General features: G+C 45.8%; 1 protein-coding gene across 2 annotated transcripts in view; it reads left to right on the plus strand.

Moving 5' to 3' along the window:
- DGKG (diacylglycerol kinase gamma) overlaps positions 1-21,560 on the plus strand; it is a 210,574-nt gene that overhangs the window by 151,549 nt on the left and 37,465 nt on the right. For both annotated transcript variants that reach the window (XM_070466271.1, XM_070466272.1), the window contains one exon: positions 4,148-4,238. In XM_070466271.1, coding sequence (XP_070322372.1) covers positions 4,148-4,238 — 91 coding nt within the window. The remainder of the gene's footprint in view (positions 1-4,147; positions 4,239-21,560) is intronic.

A 21,560-nucleotide genomic window follows, 5' to 3' on the forward strand; every position in this document is an offset into this window, starting at 1 on the left:
GCCAAAACACAAAAGTGCTGTCCTTCTGTTACAAAGAGGACTGCCGCTGGAGAACTGAACTCCTGTGCTCCTCTCTCAGTGAACAGCACCTGCCATCTATCATGCAACCTAAACACTTGGGTGTCATTGACTGTTCTTTCCCACTGACTCGTTCCAACAAACCAGCCCTGTCAATTCCACCTACTAAATTTTAGCTTGTGAATCCCTTTCCTTAGCCTGAGCCCTGCTGTTACCGCCTTGGTTCAGGTCCTTCCCAGTTCTCTCCTGGGTTTCTGCACCACCTACAAACCATCCTCCAGGCCTCAAATCTGTACCCACCCCTTCCAGTCAACTCTCCAGACTTGGAACAGAGTGATCTTTAAAAAGCACAAAAGTCTGTCAGGTCACTACCACCAGCCCCTCACCACTACCATCACTTGAGGATGGTCCACAACACAGTATAGACTTTAAGATAAAGCTCAAACACCTAAGCATTGCACCCCCCTTATCTGGCCAATCTACCCCTCCTGGAATTCCAGATCCTCTCCAGCAGGACTGTGCTCTCTCTTACCCTGGGCCATTGATTGGGCTTTTTCCTCTGCCTAGAATGTTCTTCCTCCACTTTCCTTATTCCCTTCCACATCCTTCAGAACTCGTCACTCACTCAGGATGGGTGGTGGCCTCACCAAGAACTGGATGTCCCTCCTCCTAGGTATCCCCAAGGCTCAGTACTTGGCACATGACTGTTTCCACACTCTGTTTCCTCGAATGCCTTTCCCAGGTGTCTGGCTCATGGAGTTCTGTGTTTCGTTCTCCCCTGCACCTAAGTACACCCTATCTAGTCCTGGCACCCTGAATATTTCTTGAGTTGATGAGTACTTTGTCTCACACCAAATGTGTACTTTCTCAGAAGCAGATTTGCAAACATGACGTCTTTGGACAGTCATGTGACCAGTCAAGATAATTAACCAAGGATTAGGGTGTGGTCTGACTCTGGAAAAAAACTATTAGATTAGACATGGAGGGAACATATATTTTTAACCAAAAGTCAAGACACATGATCTGACTAGTATGAGCCCGTGTTTTTCTGTCCCAGAAAAATTTGGATGTATAATGTCCACAAAAGTCTATATAGTCAAAACTATGGTAGTCATGAACAGATGTGAGAATTGGACCATAAAGAAGTCTGAGCACTGAAGAATTGATGCTTTTTAATTGTGGTGCTGGAGAAGACTCTTGAGAGTCCTTCTGGACTGCAAGGAGATCAAATTAGTCAGTCCTAAAGGAAATCAACCCTGAATATTCGTTGGAAGGACTAATGCTGAAGCTCCAACACTTTGACCACCTGATACGAAGAGCCAATTCATTGGAAAAGACCCTGATGCTGGGAAAGATTGAGGGCAGGAGGAGAAGGAGGTGACAGAGGATGAGATGTTTGGATGGTATGACCGACTCAATAGACATGAGTTTAAGCAAGCTCCAGGAGATGGTAAAGGACAGGGAAGCCTGGCGTGTTGCAGTCCATGGGGTTGTGAAGAGTTGGACACAACTTAGTGACTAAACAACAACAACGATGTCTACAGCTGCCCAACCTGATGCCATAACCTTATTATGGTATCCAAATATGCCAAGACATTGAAATAATAACTGATAAGTAAGTAGTTAACATTATTGGTGAGATTATTATGCAGCAAGCATTATGAGAAGTGCTTTGCAGTCATCCTATTTAATCTTTACAACTACCCTTTTAAGCAGATCTTTTTATTACCTCCATTTTACAGATCAGGAAACTGAGGCTTAGGTTCACAGCCAGCAATGGACATCTAACCAGCAACAGAAGAACTGTCTGTTTGATCTTCTCAGTCATTCTGCAATACTGACCTAACCATGACCTCTTAACCTTATTAGATCATCAGAAGCACCACTTCTGGGTAAAAATAGCTTGCAGCTTCCGGAAATTTTTATTAAAACTCTAAATCTCCTGGCAATAACTTTCAAAAGTCATGATTCAGACCAGCAGTGATATTTGAAAATGGAATCATAATGCAGGTCTCCTGGCTACAGAGATGCTCTTGCCGCTTGTGAGGCGTCCTCAACCTTGGCATTTATGACAGTCTGTGCTTTTGCTATTACTGGGTCTTTTGCCGTCATTGTCTGTTGAAAGGCACTGACCCTCATTCTGTCTTCCCTGAGGAATCCTCTCTTTCAGGGCTAATCGGTCTGTCTTCTTCCTTCATTGTCACTTCACTGGGATCTAGAGTAATGCTTCGGAAAATCCTGACAGCTGACCACCTGAATAGTGATCACCTGGGCACTCATAAAATGCATATTCCTGGGCCCTGTCACACATAGGCCACATAGAATCGCTACAAATAAGAGCCCAGGAACTAGCATTTTAATCACATTCACAAGTGATTCTTATGAATACTAATGTTTCAGAGCCACAAAAGTAGTCCCCAGATCCTCACAGCTCCAAGCATGATTGCTGGACCAGTACTAGCAGCATGTTGGAAAACAAGGAATTCTTATGCCCAAATCCTGAATGACTGAATCAGAATTTGCATTTTAATGAAATCCCTGGGTAACTTGTATTCACATTTCTGTGCATACAGAGAAGTGATCAGAGCAGTGTTTCCTCTGCACATCATGGCAGGCGTAGAAAACAAAAGCAAATGTTTGGTGTTTATCTCATATAGAAAGAACCCCAGCTGTGGCATCAGGCGCTCAGCCTGCCCCAGACCCCAACCTAGCCACCCAAAGCTGAGGAGATTGGTATCTCAGGCACACCTGGGCCTAGTACACTGGCTGAGAAGATCTACTTAAAGAACACCCAACCCTTCTAAGTTTCTTCATAAGCATAACTCCATAAATACTGTTTATCATTTCTTTTCCTGCTTACTAAGAGTCAGAAAGGCTACCTCCCAACTAGATCTTAGAAATCTTCATGCAGTGGGAGAACACAGACTCGTCTTTAAGCTGTAGGTGGACTCTTTGAGAAACGTAGAGAGAAAAGTTGTCCCTCTTATTCGAAAGCATCATCTGCTATGGCCTAAGAAATACTAGGAAGAAAGCCTTCTTTCCTTTGAAGAATGCTCCTTTCTCTTAGTCCACAGCTCTGAGGATGGAGGATCAGCAACACGCAAGGCAGCATCCTCTCTCCTGAAGACTGTGCCAAGAAGATTGTGATTCTGTTTAATCCTTCCTCAGCAAAATCTGCCAGCTTATAAACTGGACAGGTGTCCCTTCTCTTAGCCAGCCCCTGAGAATAGGATGACAGTTGGGACGAGAGGAATGGAATACCTTCAGAAACACTTCCTGGTGAGACCATCTGATCAAAATGACCAAGTGTCAGGACACAACCATCTGACTTTGCAGAGCTCCCGGCTACATGGGAACACCATTGTTTCCGGCCCCCCTACCCCCCATCAGGAAAATGTGGAACATCTTCAAAGCTCAAAATAGTGAGCTCTTACTTTGAAGCAAATAGGACAAGGCCTACCCCTCAATGAAGGATTGTCATAGCCTAAGCGAATACGATTGAGAAAGAAGTGGGGGGAAACTTGCTACCAAAACAACTCACTTTTTTTTCCCCTCTTTCCTCCTTGCCTGCAAATCTGTGTCTAATTCTCTCCACTATGCTTCCCCCAGTCAGAGCATAGACAAAGTAGCACACGTTTTAGCTGGTTTGATGTGGGGCTATCCCTCCTCTGTCCTGAGGCTATACCTCCATCAAGTTTCAACTGGCTAACTGGTCGTCCTCCCTTCATACCCCAACTATCAAAGCTCCTCTGCATTTGTGGTAGAAAGGACACTGACCAGAGCGTGCTGTCAGTTGCCACCTGGTTGACTTTCGTGGAACTCCTCCCTTGATCCAGATCCAGAGGCAAGCAGGCCTTTCTCTGGCTCTGACCAGGAAGATCAGAGAGCCACTGGCTGTTCACCCAGAGTAGCCATGATGTCTAAGAAACAAATAGGTTTTTCTTTAAGTTGGTAGCAAGAACAGTTGGTTAAAAAAATCTTCCATCCCTGATCATCCGATTACGAAGTGCTAAAAACATAAGATTGGGGACAGCTGCGGGCTTGAGTGTCCCGGCCCTGGGAGCATAGCTGTTGTACACAGCCATTTCAAACACAGAACGCTGAGCCATCTTTCTGACTCCTGGTCCAGGATGAAGAACAAGCTGTGGTACTTTGAATTTGGCACCTCGGAGACCTTCGCAGCCACCTGCAAGAAACTCCACGACCACATAGAGTTGGAGGTGAGTTCCCAAAAGCTTGCTGGACCTTGGTTCTGGTCCTGAACTGTCACATACCCTCAGAACATGTCCCCTAGGTTCAGGGTGGTCCCAACTGTAATCCTTCATACCTCCATCCTGTTCCCAACATGTCTACAGCCTCACTCCCAACAGGCTCCAATCACGGGGTTTGCCTTTCCGTCCTGACCAGGGAGTTCTGGGATCTGAGACCTAGAGGCCCAGTGGACTCAGGGCTGCCGTCCTTTCCTGCCCTCAGCCCTCTCCCCAACATCACCTTCAAGAAATGAAGACAGGTGCTGCCCTTTCAGGGAAAGAAGCTGCTATGGGGATAGAGGCAATGTCCCAAGCCTGGTTAAAGTCTGGGATCTGAAGACCGCAGGGCTGAGGGGTCTGCGGTTGAGGCCAGAGGTGACCAGACATCATCAGCTCACCTGCCTCAACTTTCAAGGAGAGCCAACTCAGGCACTCAGGGCCAGCTTCCCAACCTGCACGGTCACTCAGAAGGTTCCCCGTTTAATGCTCTTCTGTGACTTTCTTTTAAAATTTTTGATAATTTTTTTTTTTTAGCAAAGGGCCCTGTATTTGCATTTTGAACCCTCAAATGACATAGCTGATCCAGTTGGTGCACTTGCATTTTAACTCTCCAGGCACTTGCAGCAGCCTGCCTCAGACATAGCCTGTGGGCCTTACCGGTTGATAAGCTGCGCACTTCTCATTCCCCACCCTGCTTCTGCTGGGCTGCTCTCCTGAGGTCTTCTCACTTCTAAGAAAAGATTTGCCCTGCAAGCCCAAACTTCTAAGCACAACTGCTGTCTCTGCTCTGCGGGACCTCAGGCCCTTGGGGCCCCTTGCCCATTGTTCTCAGTTACCGACCCCCATACCCCTTCCCATGGAATTCAGGCCAATGGTCTTGTTTTCACTTGAGAAAAACAAGTGAAAGACAGGCAGAGTTGGGCCGGGATGGGCTCTTGCTGGGCCACCAGCTTTGTCCCTGAGCTTGCAGCAGCGGTCAAGTGGGGCCGGGCATCCCTTGGAGGAGGAGCATTTGGCCTGAAGCAGTGTGGGAAAGCCCCACCACTCCCTGCCGTAGGGAGCCTGTGCTCACGGGGAGTTTTCACAATCAAACCACAAAGCCAGAGATTCTGTGCTCTTTGACTCATCTGCCTGCCTCTCCCCAACGGTTGCTGGGTTACCAACCCCAGGGTGGGAGGAGCCAACCCAGCTAATCCCCTAAACTTCTAGTCAGCTCAGTCAGAGGGCAGAGAGGCCCAGGAATGGGGGGCACATGTCCCCAGGTGGTACCACCTCCACCTGGGAAAGTCTGAAAAGCCTGCCTTCCTCTATGGACACGTAAATCCACGGCCAGAAGCTCTACAGCAAAGGGGGAAGGGGCTGGACTGGGCTGGAAACTGGACGTGGCTGGAGCTCTGTCTGCATTTTTCCTGTTGGCATGATCATCTGGGGTGTCTTTAAATATACCCCAAGTGAGGGACAGCCCTGGCCTAACCACTGCCAGCTGCAGACACACAGCGACTGCTTGTTCTCCCTGCAGCTGGCCTTGAAACTGTGCCCAGAATAGAGCAGCTCAGCTCCCCTGCCTCGGCGGGCCCCGCCCTCCCAGCTCCCAACTCCCAGCTTCCAGCCCACAGCATCCTGGGCCCCTCCGAGTCCAGTGCACAGCGGCTGGTCCTCAATTGCAGAGGGGCTGGTGGCCTCTGGAGGAGATGGGGGTGTTCGCACCGTGGGGTTGTTTAGCAGCACTTCTTGTTTTCCTTAGCTCCCCATCGTGAGTCTTTTTAGTATTTATTCCTGAGGCTAAGGATGGGAGGCGGTGGTGCATCTGACAGGCAGCTTCTGTTCTGACAGCCTGCAGGATTGTGGCAGGCATCCTTTTGTATCCAGGGAGCGGAGAGGAGACGGTCCTGGGTCTTACGATACAGAAGAGACCAGAGAGACAGTGGGGGAGGAATGTGAGTAACAGATGTTAGGAGGCTGTGGGGCAGCCCAGGTAGATGTGGGTGCATAAGGGGCCTCAGGAAGAACAATAACAGAAAGGTATGTTAAGTGACCTTCTCCAAGTGGCGGCTGCACACAACAACCCAGGCCTGGAAGGACCAGCATGCTCATCAGTTCAAGGTCAGCGAGCCTGAGAATAAGCCCACACAGTTATTTATACTGTATCACCATTTCCAAAGCCCCACCACAGCCTTTATTGCAGAGTCACACAACAACCAGTGAGCTACGTAGGCCCAGTATTCTTATCCCCACATCACAGAAAGCAAGCTAAGGCACAGAGGGTTAGAAAGATAAACAGAAGGGAGAGAGAAGTAACAAGGGAAGAGGAGAAAATCACAGACTCTGACTGCCTACTGTAGAATGTCCTCATTTGATACCATCACCCAGCGAGGCAAGTATGATCACATTTTTTTAAATGAGGAAACTGAGGCTCAGACACACTAAGTAACTTCACCAAGGTTTCATTGCTGGAAACTTGTAAGAGTCTAGGCCTTCCTAGTCCTCCTGGAAAGGAGTTTAACTTGGAACCCAATAAACAGATTGACCTAACAAGTGCTAGGAGCTTGGTGAATTTTTCAGCGCAGATACACGGTTTCTTCCTCCTTTGTAGAATGTAGGACTGCTCGGTTCTTTCTCAGCTGTGGCAGCTGGGCAGGGCTGCTGGGAAATGCTTTAGGAGAACAGAGGGGACAGTCCCACTGCTTGCTCATTTGAGGAAGGAGGGGGTTCAGGCTGGACAGGAGGAGTCAGAAAGGAAAACCGCCTTAAAGTTTACCAAAGGTCTTCCCATGCAGCATTTCATTTTGGTCCACAGAGCATGCAGGGAAGACATGAATATCCTAACTTTCTGGGTGAGGAAACTGAGGCTGAGAGGTCCAGCAACTCGTGGAAGGGCACGAAAGTTAGCGGTTCAGGAGAACAGATTAGAAAGTCTGTCTCATTCCATGTCTCTGTGTCACCTCAGTAACACTTGGATGGTGAAACTTAAAGCTAAAATGAGTTTTATGCAGAAGTTCTGCACTGAAAGTCTCTCGCAAGGAATACAGCCTGTTTTTCAGAGACTTGTAGCTTATTGGAAACTAGGAGAATTTGCCTTCTCTGAAATAAAGTTTATAGCCCAGTTGACAGAACAAACATGAGCTGGTTAATATAATACTCACCACTAAAACTTGATCCTGAGATCTTGAGGACGCATGTGAGCAATCACCCTGGACACTGTTTTGGGGTCAGAGACTAAGGCCAGAGAAAAGATGATTGCAGATCTACTGGTCACCTGCAGGCACTTGGTCAAGGCTGGGGTAAGGGTGGAGGGGGTGGGGTTCTCAGTGAAAGGGGTTTGGCCTGGACAGGCATCAGCCCTCTTCATAAAACTGTTGCCCGGGCTTCAGTGTTCTCATCTATAAAATGGGGAAAAGGGGTTAGTCTACTTCCCAAGGCTATTGATTAATGTTTTCAGGTTTGTTATTTTTTTAAAGTAACTGGCAATGGTGCCAAGTGCCTCACTGAATCCACAGAGCAGCCCCAAGTGGCAAGTGTCACATCCCCTTTCCAGAGATGGGGATAGAAAAAAAACATAAGAAGCTCACCTGAGGTGCACATACTCTGAGTGGTCAGGTCAGTCTTCAAATTCAGATTTGCCCAAAACCCAGGAGTTTCAGGGCAGTACTGGCACATCAGAGATTCTCACCAGTATGAGATATATCTGATCTTCTCTTTAGTCATACAGTTTATTTTAATATTTTGGGTAACACTGAAAGCAAACATGAGACTTTTACATTTATCAAAAAGCAAAGCAAAAAAAAAAAAAATTGCAGATGCATGCTCTAAATGCTTCCTCTGCGAACACACAAAGCAAGCTGTAAGAGTGAGTACCCTTCCTGGGAAATGGGTGCTCTTAATTCAGTTGTTGTTGTTCAGGCTTAAGTCATATTCGACTCTTTGTGACCCATGGACTATAGCCTGCCAGACTCCTCTGTCTATGGAGTTTTTCCAGGCAAGAATACTGGAGTGGGTTGCCATTTCCTTCTCCGGGATCTTCCCGGACCAGGGATCAAACCCGCGTCTCCAGCATTGGCAGGCAGATTCTTAACCACTGAGCCAATTGGAGTTGCCTCTAATTAAGAATCCAGCCTGTCACCCACATAGTTGTCATCAGCCCTGGTGGAACAAAAGCAGTCTCTTAGGGTCTCCAAGTCTCTGACTTCCCTTCCCTTCCAAAGCTGCCCTTGATGTTTATTCTGATCTGATTGTACCAGAATAAAGGGGTGGGGAAGGGGAAGAAAGAACACAGTGAATCACCTCCCCCACCCCAGGCCCAAAAGAGGCTTGCACAGGTTTTGAGTTAGTTATGATTAGGTGGAACAAACCAGGCAGGCATTGACTTGAGCACTTATTTTACATGCTCTGGAAATTTTACTGGTTAAAAATAAGAACTTCCAAAATTCCTTGATATCATATCTACTTTTAAACAATGTTCACAAGGGAATGCTAGCCAGCTTCCCTAATATGAACCTCTGCCTGGGGAAAAGTGAGTCCAAATGTGGAGGCTGCTTCAAAAAAAAAAAATCTGTTACCCGGTATATTTTGGAAATCTCTGCACATCACTTTCCCCCTTTTAATTGAGGATTTTTTTTTTAAATACAACAAAGTTTTGAGAACAGTATATCAGATATTCCCATTTCTCCCTCACTTAGAATTGATATTTGTCACTATTTTGTTTTATTACCTTCAAGTATCTTTTTAACCAAAGAAATAAAAATTTATGGATGGAACTGAGTTCCCCACAACCGTTTTGTGCTCTGCAGCTTGCCTTTTTCACTCACCATTAATTCTCAAGATCTCTCCGTGGTGATATTGCTGGAACCAGTTCATTACCTTTACCTACTCTATACCCAGGAATAGCCCCACCCTGTGACGGGAGTAGAAACAGAAATGGGAACCCTCAGACCCTCTCGGGGGACATGAGTGAACCACTTTGGAGAGCAGTCTGACAACAAACACTGAACTGAAAATTATCTTTTAGGACGAATGACCCAGCAGGTTCTTCACATCCTAGACCTGGAGAGTCCTGCACATGAGTTCACAGGGTGATGGGCACAGAGATGCAGTGCAGTACTTTATTATTCCAATAGAATGGAACCAACTCCAGAGACCATATTATTCTAATACTTCAAAGAGATACAGTGAAAGTACTAAAGGCCACTGAATTATATACTTTAAAATGGCTAATTTTGTGTCAGGTGAATTTCCTCTTAATTTTTTTCAACGTGAAGCCATATCATGAGATGGGCCCTGTCTATGAGAATCCTAAACTCTAAAACTAACCTTTAGCACAACTATGTGTATGTAAAGAAGCAGAATAAATAATGAATCAGATTACTTTAAGATTGAGCAGATATCTTTACCTACTCCAATCCAGCCAGGTGTCATTTTTTCAGAAGAGAGAAATCAAGGACTTTACAGGTTGAGTTGGTTGGCCAACTTCACCTAGATAGTAAGTGGCAAAAGAGAGCCCATGGCTGCCTTGATATCCACTGGCAATGGATATCCTCTAAATTAGAGGATAGATCTTCAAGCACCTTTTCTAGCATCATCTATATATACCTTCTCAGCTTGGGCAAGTGGAGGCTTCCAGAGCTTGGAGTAATGAAGTAGGAACTAGCCAAAAGCTCAGCTCATCAACCCAGCCACAGTGATTCCAAGGAAGATGAAATGAAAACATATTCATGGGGAAGGGAAAGATTCATGGAGAAGAGTGTCGTGGAGATTTTGAGATCTCAGAAAACAGAAGGTGGCAACCTGATCATGCACCAAACCTTCAAGTCAGAGGCTGGAATGGACACAGAGAGACATCCTCTCCCATTTGTGGAGTACATTCTCTTCTTCCATCAAGTCCAGGGGTTCCATCTTTCCAGGAGCATCCTCACCATGAGACCACCCAAGGCCACTCTTGCCACTTCAGATTTTTTCTTTCCTATCCTTCAGTTCTCACTGCTCCAGGTACTTGGGTGCCTCAGTTTCTGCCTGCTCCCTCTTACTACAGGTGCTAAATTCTTTTGATTAGAAAAGTAATCCAAATCTATGCAACCCTGTGGAATTTAACCTGTCAGGCTCCTCTGTCCATGGAATTCTATAGGCAAGGATACTGGAATGGGTTGCCATTTCCTTCTCCAGGGGGACTTCCTGACCCAGGGATCGAACCTGGGTCTCCTGCATTGCAGGCAGATTCTTTACTGTCTGAGCCACCAGGGAAGGCCCAAATCCATGGTAGAACATGTTAAATCATATAGCGGTGAAAAGGAAAAGTAACCCACAATCTCAGCTATCAGGGATCAGTGCTGTTCTAATGTTGGCCTTGTTTCAATCCTGTAATAATGTCAGTCCTTGTATTTTTAAGAGCAGGCCTCTGGAGGACCTCTTTGACTCTTTGATTGCCTTAATCTTTATCCATTTTTTTTTTCATTTATTTTTATTAGTTGGAGGCTAATTACTTTACAGTATTGTAGTGGGTTTTGTCACACATTGACATGAATCCGCCATGGATTTACATGTATTCCCCATCCCGGTCCCCCCTCCCACCTCCCTCTCCACCCGATCCCTCTGGGTCTTCCCAGTGCACCAGGCCCGAGCACTTGTCTCATGCATCCAACCTGGGCTGGTGATCTGTTTCACTATAGATAATATACATGTTTTGATGCTGTTCTCTTCTTTATCCATTTTTAAAACACAGCTCCATCCTTTCTCTCTTCCTCTTTCAGTCATGCACTGACTACAAGTTTCCTTCACAGATCCTCAAAATCTTTCAGCCTACTGAAAAGAAATTGGCAATTTTCTCTTTAAAAATCCCATTGCTTGCTTACAGTTTGACACATAACTTTTTCTCTTAAATGACCCCCTTTTTTATTCCTTACACATGCGTACCCCGTATTTCACTTCAAGCCTCCATTCATCCACATGCTTTTATTTTCTTATTCTTTCCCATTTCCTTTGTTCTTTGTGAATTGCTTTGATTTTCTTTGTCTTCAGATTCCTGGCTTCATATACTTTGTGTCTCCCAAGTACTTTGGAATGACTTTTAGGGGTGAATTCTCATGCCTACAATTTCACAAAGCAGATGGTGGGGGAGAGGTATATGCAGCGCAGTGGATAGACCTGAGGGTGTCTCAGGGGACCGAGCTTGGGGTCTCATGCATGACTCAGCATGTTGGGCTAGAAGGACCTCCACTCAGGTTCCTGAGAGACCTCAAGGCTAACCTCTGCCCCAGCAAGCTTAACTTTTCTACTCACCAAGGTCCCCTAGTGGAAGAATAACTTTCCCCAAGCTATGTCTACAAACAAGTGCATCTTTTAAATAATAACAACCTGTGAGGCCCTGTCCATGGGAAATGTGTTATTTCTCTTAGACTTTTTAGAACATTGAAAAGAACTCATGATCTTCATCTCCACACTCAGGACATTCAGGGAGCTTGGATGAAAAGCATTCAGTCTTTTCCAGCTTCTACTACTGGGTTATGAAACAGAATATTACATACACATATGTCTCCTTGGCTTTAGTAGACTAGTTTTTGGTTATCTTAGTGAGGTCATAAACATGCGGATCCTAGTGTTCTACAGAAGAGGAATTAAGAAAAGAGAAAAATGATTCAGGAAGGATATATAATCTAACAAAGCATCTAAATACTGTGTACACATACACATTACATGTCAAGTCCATTGGAATCCACGAATTAATAGCAGCAGCCACTTACTAAGCACTCACCTTGCAACAAGCTCTGTATCCTCGCACTTTCCTACCCTGACTTGTTTAATCCTCCTAACAACTCTGCATGATGTGCATTATATACACAAGGAAACTAAGTCTCCTTAAGATAAGTACTCCAAGATCAGATGAGTTCCAAGCCCATGTGCCCCAAGCACAGCACTCCCTGTAGAATCTCCCTCTGCTTTCCCCCTCAGGTATATATCAGCTGAGTTGGTGGTATGGCTCCCCTTCAGGACTTGGCCTATCTATTAGGCAGTTGGCTGTCTGGGGCAAAGGCTCATCTTGTTCACCCTATATCCCCAATGCCTGAAATGAAATCATTGCTCTCTAGTTACTGATTGCACAATTTGAACCAAAGTGTGAAAAAAATCCCATAACGAATGTGAACACTAACAGAAATTACTACTTGACCAGACTCAAGTGATACCTTTGTGTAGGACGTCACCAAAGTAAAAGGGACCCACCTTGCTCCGTCTATAAGACAGAATGGGCTTGCAGCCTGGCACGCAGGCCCTCTTCTAACCATCGGGTGAGTGGGAAGACCTCCCACGCCCATCTCTGAGCTGTTGCTGGGAACTTTGAAAGTAACTGAGGGTCTGGGACAACTGTGAACCCAGGACAGGAAATGCCAGAGTTCTCCCACCTCTTTCCCACCAAGGAGAGTGAAGACAGTGAGTGGGCAGAGCCCATATGGCAGCAAGGGTGCAGAGCTGCCAGGGGGTCAGAGGAAGTGACTGCAAAAGGCAGAAGAAGGCATCTCCACCCTGAGCCCACTCTGGTGGCCCAGAAGTCTACCTGCCCCTGAGCCTTGCTGGTCCCTGTGGCCATCAGCCCTGTTCTGTCTGCAGGCAAGTCTGACCCTTCAGAAAGCCCCATCCACCCCAGGTTGGTCTGAGCACCCCAGACAGACCGCAGACCTATTAAACTGCATCCAGAGCAAGAATACCTCAACACACTAGGCTGTTTTTTCTTTCTTTATTTTTTTTTAACTTGGGGAGGGTGGAGCAGTGGATAGGAAATGGCTTTGCCCTCTATCCAAATCTGAGGCAACTCACCACTATGAGCTCTGAGAAACAGCAGTTTTGCTTTGGAAACTGGCACCCAGGGCAGGCTTGCTTCTGGAAATGAATTTGGTTCTCCCCTCAGCTGCAGTGCTCTACTTCCAGCCTCGCTGCCAACACCCCCTTCCAGCTGCCCCTCTCAAAGGCACCATTGTGCCTGCCTGGCACAGCAACAGAGGAGGGCTGAAGAGGAAGCAAACATTTTCTGCCCATGGGATGTTCTTAAGCAGGTTGTGTGTACATGGCTTCAATGCTGCATTCCTGGAGCCCACACAGACCTGCCAAAACACCATCATCCCCGTCACAGATGGCAGGCACTTTCCAGTCTAACTGGCCCGCCACCGCTCCCTGTCAGAGAAGGCAGGGCAGGCAGCTAGATGGACACGGGCAGCGAGAGGGGGACCATGATGCCACTTTTTCAGCACAGCATTGTAGCCTGCCAAAGCGAGGCTGAGCAGAGACTGAATCTCTGAACTGGAAAGGGATTTGGTCCCATGTACCTCTCAACAAAAAGATTCATTCTGGCACATTCTGATAAGTACACATCTAGCCTTTTCCTGAATACTCCAAGGAAAGGAAGCTTACTACTTTGCCAGAAACCTGTCCATTGCTGGGAGTCTCTTTCAGAAAGTTTTCTTCCCGATGTTGAACAAGGATGTATGTCCCTTTCATTGCCATATCCTTCCCTTGTCAGCCCTCAGCACAGTTCTTAGAACAAAATCGGTGCACAGTAAGTGTTTGTCGGATGCATGACTGAATTCCCCATCCTTTGGGCCTGTTCCACCCTCTGGGAGCACACAGAAGATACCTTCCTGCTCCTCCACATGACTGCCCTTCATAGGGGTGCAGTCTGTCTTCCATGTCCTCTCCTATTGATCTTCACTGAGCTAAATATCCCCAGTTCCTTTCATGGCTCGATGTATAAATCCCTGACTATCTTGACCTGTCTTCTCGTGATAGAGTCCATTTTTTCCAGTCTCCTTAAAATGAAGAATCAAATCCCTTATATTTTATATATCCTTATATCCCAAAAGTAGTCTCATAGGTAACAAAGCATGAAATTAACAAGCCTCAGGTACATGCTCCATAAGCTAGACTGTCTTTTTGATCTCGTCATTTGCATCTTCTGCAGGAAACCTATAGGTTCATGAAGCCCACCACAAACCTGATTAAAATGGGAAACGTCACTGAGTGAGTGTTTCCTCATCTGTTAAAAAAAAAAAAAAAGATACAAATACCAACCTTGCAGGGCTCTAAGGATTAGGCATAAAATATATGAAGTGCCTGGTTCATAAGAGTTACTCAATAAATGATAATCTATTAATATTATCACATAACATGTATATATTAGTATCTAACTGCCCACAACAGACATTAGGTTCTAAAATGAATAAAATAAATTAAAAAAAATAAAATCAAACAGTCCCTCTGATTGCAGGGGAAGCCACTCCAGCTACATGCCAGGCCAAATTTTTTTAATATAGATATTACTGGACTGTCTTTCTAGTAATGTTGTCAATACTCATCAACACCACTCAATTTCTTTCCTTTTCTTCTCTCAGGATCCACATCAGATTATGGACACTAAAAACATTCTCTCTAGTTCTTCTCTAGGGGAAAAAGACAGCATTGTTGCCCTGACTGCTTTTCTTTCATTCTCAATAAATTTCTCTGTTCTGGCCATAGGCCCTAAAGATATGCAGATATCTACTGCATTCTCAGCAGTGTGCTGAGGCCAGCTTGCCTACTGGCACATCTCTTCTTAGCTCTGCCTTTAGGGATGCCATGTTGGTACCTTCAAATTGGCCACTGTGGGAGAATTTACACCATGGAACACCACAATCACAGCTTTTTTTTTTATCCTGGAGATCCTGTTAAACATTTAGCAGCATACCACTGCCTCTAGCACTGACCTGCTAGAGGTCCCTTGAGGACCCATTTCCACTCCTTCCCCAGGGTCTAGCACTGAGTAAGTAGGGCCCCATCATTCTTGTCTTCTGTCTCTTAATTCTCTCACATACATCATGTGCATGTGTCCTATTCTTACTACTAGCTGTTAGATACAGGTTTCCCTTAGCTGTGATCAGAGGACCACTTCTTGAAGTCTTGGATTAACCTTCCATATTTCTCCCTAATATGAATACTCAATCCACTTTCATTGGTCAATATATTCATCCTGGGAAGTTATAGAAACTCATCTGGAAGGAAAGACTTTGCCAGGTTTCTTTAACACCTTGGTTTTCATTTGGGGATCTCTCCACAAATGAATTCTTCCAGTTTAAAAAAGTTATATTGGACTTCGGAAATGGGTAATACATGCCAGAACTATGGAGAACACAGAGCCATGTAGCATATGGTCCTTCCCCTCTGGGAGCTTAAAATCTCCTGGGGATAGGTACATATGCATGATGTATGGCAGAATATATATTCAATATACAACAGAAAAAGCAAGGAAAATTCAGAGAAAGGGAAGATCAATTTCTATCTAGAGCAGTTTCCTCTATAGGGAAGGCCTCATAGTGGAGTTAGTTTTTGAGCAGAAAGGACAGGATTTTAACAGGCATAAAAGAGCTTCATGGCAGTTCAGAATGAGTACAACAGAAAAAGCAAGTAGGCCCAACTCTGTGACCTACATATGTGGCCCTAGTTAAGCCCTAGCTCTTGCAAGAGACAGCTGTGTGATCTAGGAAAGTTACTTACCAACTCTAGGGCTAATTGTTCTCATCATGGTGATAAGATATTAACAAACTGAATGTTCCATCCAGCTTTGCCATTCTAAGATTCTGTGCTTTGGCCCTCTTTCAGCTGCTAAAAATTCATCTTTACAAAGTCACTCCTGACCCCTTAGTTGCCAGACTAGATGACCAAAGGTCTGATTCCAGATCTGCTCACTCTTGATCAGCTATGTGACATTGGACCATTCCTTTTACCTCCTTAACCTCCCTTTTTCTCATCTATAAAATGAGGTAATTAGACTGAATGATCTTTCAAGACACTTCAGATCTTTGATTCCATGAGAACACAGATGCAGAGACGAGAGAGAGAAAGAGGTCCTTTTATGGCATTTGTAGAGACTTGGACGAAGAGTATAGAAAGGGTGCTAGGGTGTCCTCAAGGATATCCTACCACTAAGGGACCGTGATAATGGGTCCAGGCAAGGATTGTCATCCACTGACTGTGCTGTGCTAAGTCGCTTCAGTCATGTCCGACTCTGCCACCCTATGGACTATAGCCCGCCAGGCTCCTCTGTCCATGGGATTCTCCAAGCAAGAATACTGGAGTGAGTTGCCATGCCCTCCTCTACCCACTGATCAAGAACTCTACAATGAAAGATTCAGGCTGACCACATCTAAACCCACTAACCAACATGAACATCACCAAAAAATGAGACAAGCAAATTATGTGCCTGTTAATGAGATGCAATATTAGATACTGATAGAGTAGTCTTGCTAAAACGTCCATCCTGAATTTGATCAGCCCTGCCAATAGGCTGGAATATGTTTAAAAGATACCTCGAGGTGCAATAAGCAAAATCCAAAATCTGGAAATGCTACACAGCCTTCTGTCTCAAAGAGTGGTCCACCACCCCCAGCATCGTTATCAGCAGGGGGCATGTAGAAATGCAGTCTCAGGCGGCCTCTGACGTCCTGAATCAAAATCTGCATTTAAATCATCCTGAAGTGATTTGTATGCACGTTAAAGTTTGAGAAGCACTGCTCTATGAGACAAATGACCCATTTCCCCCCATAAATATTACAAGACAAGGAAAAAAAAAAGAACAAGGAATTTATCGATCAGCAGAAACCTAAAAGACATTATCAGCCAAGTTCAACCTGTAGACCTTTCAGACAAACCAGTTATTTTTTTAAATGAGACTCTTGAGGAAATTTGAACAATTACTGGATATTTATTAGTATTAAAGAATTATTGTTACATTTTAAAAGTGGTCAGAGGGGCTAATTCCTTTTTAAGAGTCTTATCATTTAAAGATACATAAAGAATCTGCCTGCAATGCAGGAGACCAGGGTTCAATCCTTGGGTCAGGAAGATCCCTTGGAGAAGGAAATAGCAATCCACTCCAGTATTCTTGCCTGGAGAATTCCATGGACAGAGGAGCCTGACAGGCCACAGTCCATGGGGTCTCAAAGAGTTGGACATGACTGAGCAGTTTACTTTTAGACGTATTTGTAGGTGAAATGATAGAATATCAGAAATTTGCTATAAAATAATAGTTCAACATGGCGGTGGGGAAAATGAACTGAGTTAGAGTTCAAACAAGATTAGCCATGAGTTGCTAACTGCTGAAGCTGAGATTTGGGATTCATGGGATTTATTATTTTATTGTCCTGTATATTTGAAAATATCCCCAATAAAAATCTGTTTGTTTTCTTTAAAGTCCAAGAAGGAGTCATCAAAGATGAGAGAGTCCATCAAGAGAAGGCAATGGCAGGGAACCCAAGACAGAAAATGTCAAGCAGAAAGGGGACAAATGCTCCCAGAGGCATGGGGGGTGGGGGTTGTTCCACCTTATAATCGACCTGGAAGAGGTCTTTCCAGACAGCAGACACTGCCAGATGGCAGGGAGGATGAACCCAAACAATCTGAGTTCTGAACTGGAGAAAATCAGTGCTATCTGTGGCACCTTGAATCGAGGTTAGAAGACGAGAGAATTTCCTAGTTGCTAAAAACTGAAACAGGTCATCAAATAAATTATGGGATCTCCTTCTCTAAGGACCCTCAAAAATAAGATCCACAAGGCTAAAATGGAGGCGGCCTCATTCCCCATCCGCTGCCTTTTTCAGGTCACCGAGGCCGCCAGGCACCCGGGGCGCGGGAAAAGCCCACAGCCCGGGCAGGGAAGCACCGCTGCCCTCTCTCACGTCCTCGGCTCTGTCCCTCTCAGGCAGCACGGCGAACTTGGCAGGTCCTAGCTCTGCCCATAATTATGAGGATTTTAGGAATCGCCGAGATGGGTGGAAGGGGATGGGGGGATGGGAATGAACAGGACTATCCACTGACTCTCCACCATCCCTAGGCTTGGAAACTAGAACTTCAGATTGTCTTCGCCGGGGTCATGAAGGTTGAACTCGCCGACAGCTGCGGGCCGGCACAGGAGGGCCTGGAGCAGGCTGGTGCGGGCGGCTTCGGGCCCGCGCTCCGGCAGATTCCTGAACGTCTTCCAGGCGGCCAGGAGCCGGGCTGGGCCGGGATGTAACCACCCACCCCACGCGCCGGCAGCGCCGCTGCCTCAGACCCGCGTCCGGCACCTCACCGCCCTCGCCGGCTGGGAGCACGGCTCGGGGCGTGTGCGTGCATGCTGCCGGGGGCTGGGGACAAGAACTGTCTCTGTTTCAACCCATACCCGGCTGTAACTACCTGGGTTTCACTGCACGCAGCCTCGACTCGGAGGCGAGCCTGCCAGCCCAGAGCTAGGTTAGGGATGGCCAATGGTGCGCGCAGGGACCGCCGCCCTCCTCGCACTCTCCCCAGGAGCCCCCCTCTCCCCTCCCCCGTGGGAGCAGGGGGAGGGGATCCCATGACGTCATGGAACTGCTGGAGGATTTAGCTCAGGAACCGCCGGGGGGCTGTGTTCCATATAAGCCTCCTGTGTACTTCTCTCCACGGTCCATGTTTCCAAATCCAGCACGGCAGCTTTCCACCTTTCAGGAGCCCTAAGCAGCCCTGGGGTTCTGAAAGAAATCAGTGCATGGTGTCTAGGCCAAAAAGTGTGGAGAATAGGCATGCAGGTATGGTCTGGCAAAGCTCCCACTAGCATGAGTTGGGCCAAAAGGCCATTAAAATGCTTCCAGCAAGGCCTCAGATAGTGGGAGAATGATTTCAGGCTGAAAATGCCTCATAGCACAGGTATTATTATTATTAGTATTAACAGTAATAACAGTGCAGACAATTGTGGAATGCTACCGCCTTCCAGAGACCAACAAACCCTTTAAGTAGATGCGATTTCCCTACCCCCACCCCATTTTACAGATGACAGATTAAAGCTGGAAGAGTTAAGGCACCCAACGAGGATCCAGGATCCTACAGCTGGCAAGTGACAGAGCCAAGATTTAAACCCATCTCTGTCTCCAAGCTCAGGCATGCTCCTTCCAAGACAAGGCAGTGCCTCTCAGTTTTCAAATCGGTGCATTCCGAAGGTGGGGGCATCTATAGCCAGCAGTCTCCAAGCTCCCCCCACCTCCTCCACTCTCCCCAGTCCACCTACGACTCAGTGAGATAGTGGGGGAGGGGACATCCTATCATAAAGCAAAGTGAGGACTGTTTGCTCTTCCAGAGAGGTTAACAGCTTACCAAGTTAATAACTAACACTCTTGAGCTTGTTAGGACTAGAGGTGGAGGGGATAGGGCACCCTTAAAACGGCAGTAGGGAAGAAAGGGGGCATTGTGGAATACTAGGTGCCAATGACTGGGCTGTGCAACTAGTTTACTTAAAAAACAAACACAAAGCTGGCACAGAGGCAAGATATAATACTGATACCAACACTGGCGTGCTGGGCACTGCTCTTAGTACTCTATAATAGACAGAGTAGTGGTGGGAGATTTCAGTTATTCAAACAGCTGCACGTTTAATTTTATGATAAGTCTAGCATCAGCAAAAGCCCCACGTTGCTGAACTGACTTTCATCTCCAAAGTAGAATCTGGTATCTGACTTGCCTAGGTTTGCAACTGAGCTCTGCCAGCCTGTAGAGTGGAAGTTGTGTAGCCTTACACCAGCACCCTAACCTCTCTGAGACTGTCACTTGGAGGTAGCAATAGTACCTCCCTCATGGTGTTCATGTAAGCATCCCAAGAGAGTGTAAGCTCAGGACCAGTACAGTGCACAAGGAAGCTCTCATCAGATAGCTGCTAATACTATTATTATTACTTGTACAAGGGAGGAGGGATTTTGGCCAACATTGATCAAATTGAGCTCATGCAGAAGTAACCACAACCAAAAGAAAGAGTGACTGAGTGGTCTAGGAGGTGATAAGGGTGCAAAAATTCAGTGCTGGGCACCAGGTTGAACAAAGATAATTTCAGAGAGTTTGGTGAAAAGTCTGACCCAGTGGGATTCTAGCCCAAATCCCTAAATAAGAATATGTGTTTAAAGGACTGAAGGATGAAAGACATCCCAAAGTAAATTTCTTAACAGTTCATTAATTCTTTCAGGAAGAAAACGGCAAAAAGTTTTTGATTAAAAAAAAAAGAATCACCATGACAACAACAAGGAGGTCTGGGTTGAGTCCATGCTTTTGGACGGTTGTATATATACTCATAGGGGCTTCCCTGATGGCTCAGGGGTAAAGAATCTGCCTGCTATGCAGGAGATGCGAGTTTGATCTCTGGGTGGAGAAGATCCCCTGGAGAAGGGAATGGCAGTCCATTCCAGTATCCTTGCCTGGGAAATCCCATGGACAGAGGAGCCTGCTAGGCTACAGTCCATGGGTCACAAAAGTAGGACATGACTTAGTGACTAAACCACCACCATCAAACATATTCAGATAAGGTGTGAGTATGCACCCAAGTATGAATATACAAAGGCAACTCCGACCTGCGATCCTGGCTTTGGGCAAGCTGAAGGCCAAGCAGAATCTTAGACAGTGTTTGAAGCAAAAAAGAACATGGAAAGCATACCTCATTAGGATTTTGCCATTCCAAGAGAGCTTTTTTATCTTTTCCAGAGGGAGAGAGAGTAGCTTTAACAAAAAAAATTGAAGAACGGATGATAAAGGTGGGTATCAGAGCCCAAGGTTGATCAATAGAGAACTGCTGACCTTGGAAAACATACACATTTAAATCGAAGTTGTGGGACAAACCTATATAGATGTCGTTTGGTGACCACTTCGACAGATCTACAAAGCAGAATAGGTTCCAGCCAATGAGAGGCAAACAGACACATGTCCCAGTGTTTTAAAAATTAGGGATACATTCTGGAAGGCACAGACTGACAAACTTTATCCCAACCCCTGGGAAAATTCTGGAATCAAGTATTAACCAAGTATTTGTTGCCCTTTACAGATGTTAATGGCTTTATATGAGTTCTCTTATTCCTTTTCTGATAGAGGTCGTAAGGTGGTCATTTAGGAAATATTATTTGATCTCAGCACACTGTCTTATGTTTCAGTGGAAAGAGCACAAATTTGAGGTTCTGCAGACCGGGATACTAGCCTAGCTTCACAATTATGAGTTGGGTGACCTTAACCTCTCTGGCCTCATTGATGAAAGATAGGACGTGTTCTCTTAGGTCCCTCTCATCTCTAAGTTCCATGATTCCACACTGTAACAAAAAGTGGGCTAGGTGACCGTCATACACAGAGGATGCATCCCTAATAAAGCAGCCATACCCCAAGGACTGTTTAATGTACAATATCTGGTATGTTAAACTGACCAAGGAAAGGGCTTGTTCCCTGTTTTGCCCATTATATACATTTATTAAAGACAGTCTCCAAATGATAGGAGAGCCATGGCATACAGTCACAGAATGAAGA

This window comes from Odocoileus virginianus, chromosome 4 (assembly GCF_023699985.2).
Source record: "Odocoileus virginianus isolate 20LAN1187 ecotype Illinois chromosome 4, Ovbor_1.2, whole genome shotgun sequence".
NCBI lineage: Eukaryota > Metazoa > Chordata > Mammalia > Artiodactyla > Cervidae > Odocoileus > Odocoileus virginianus.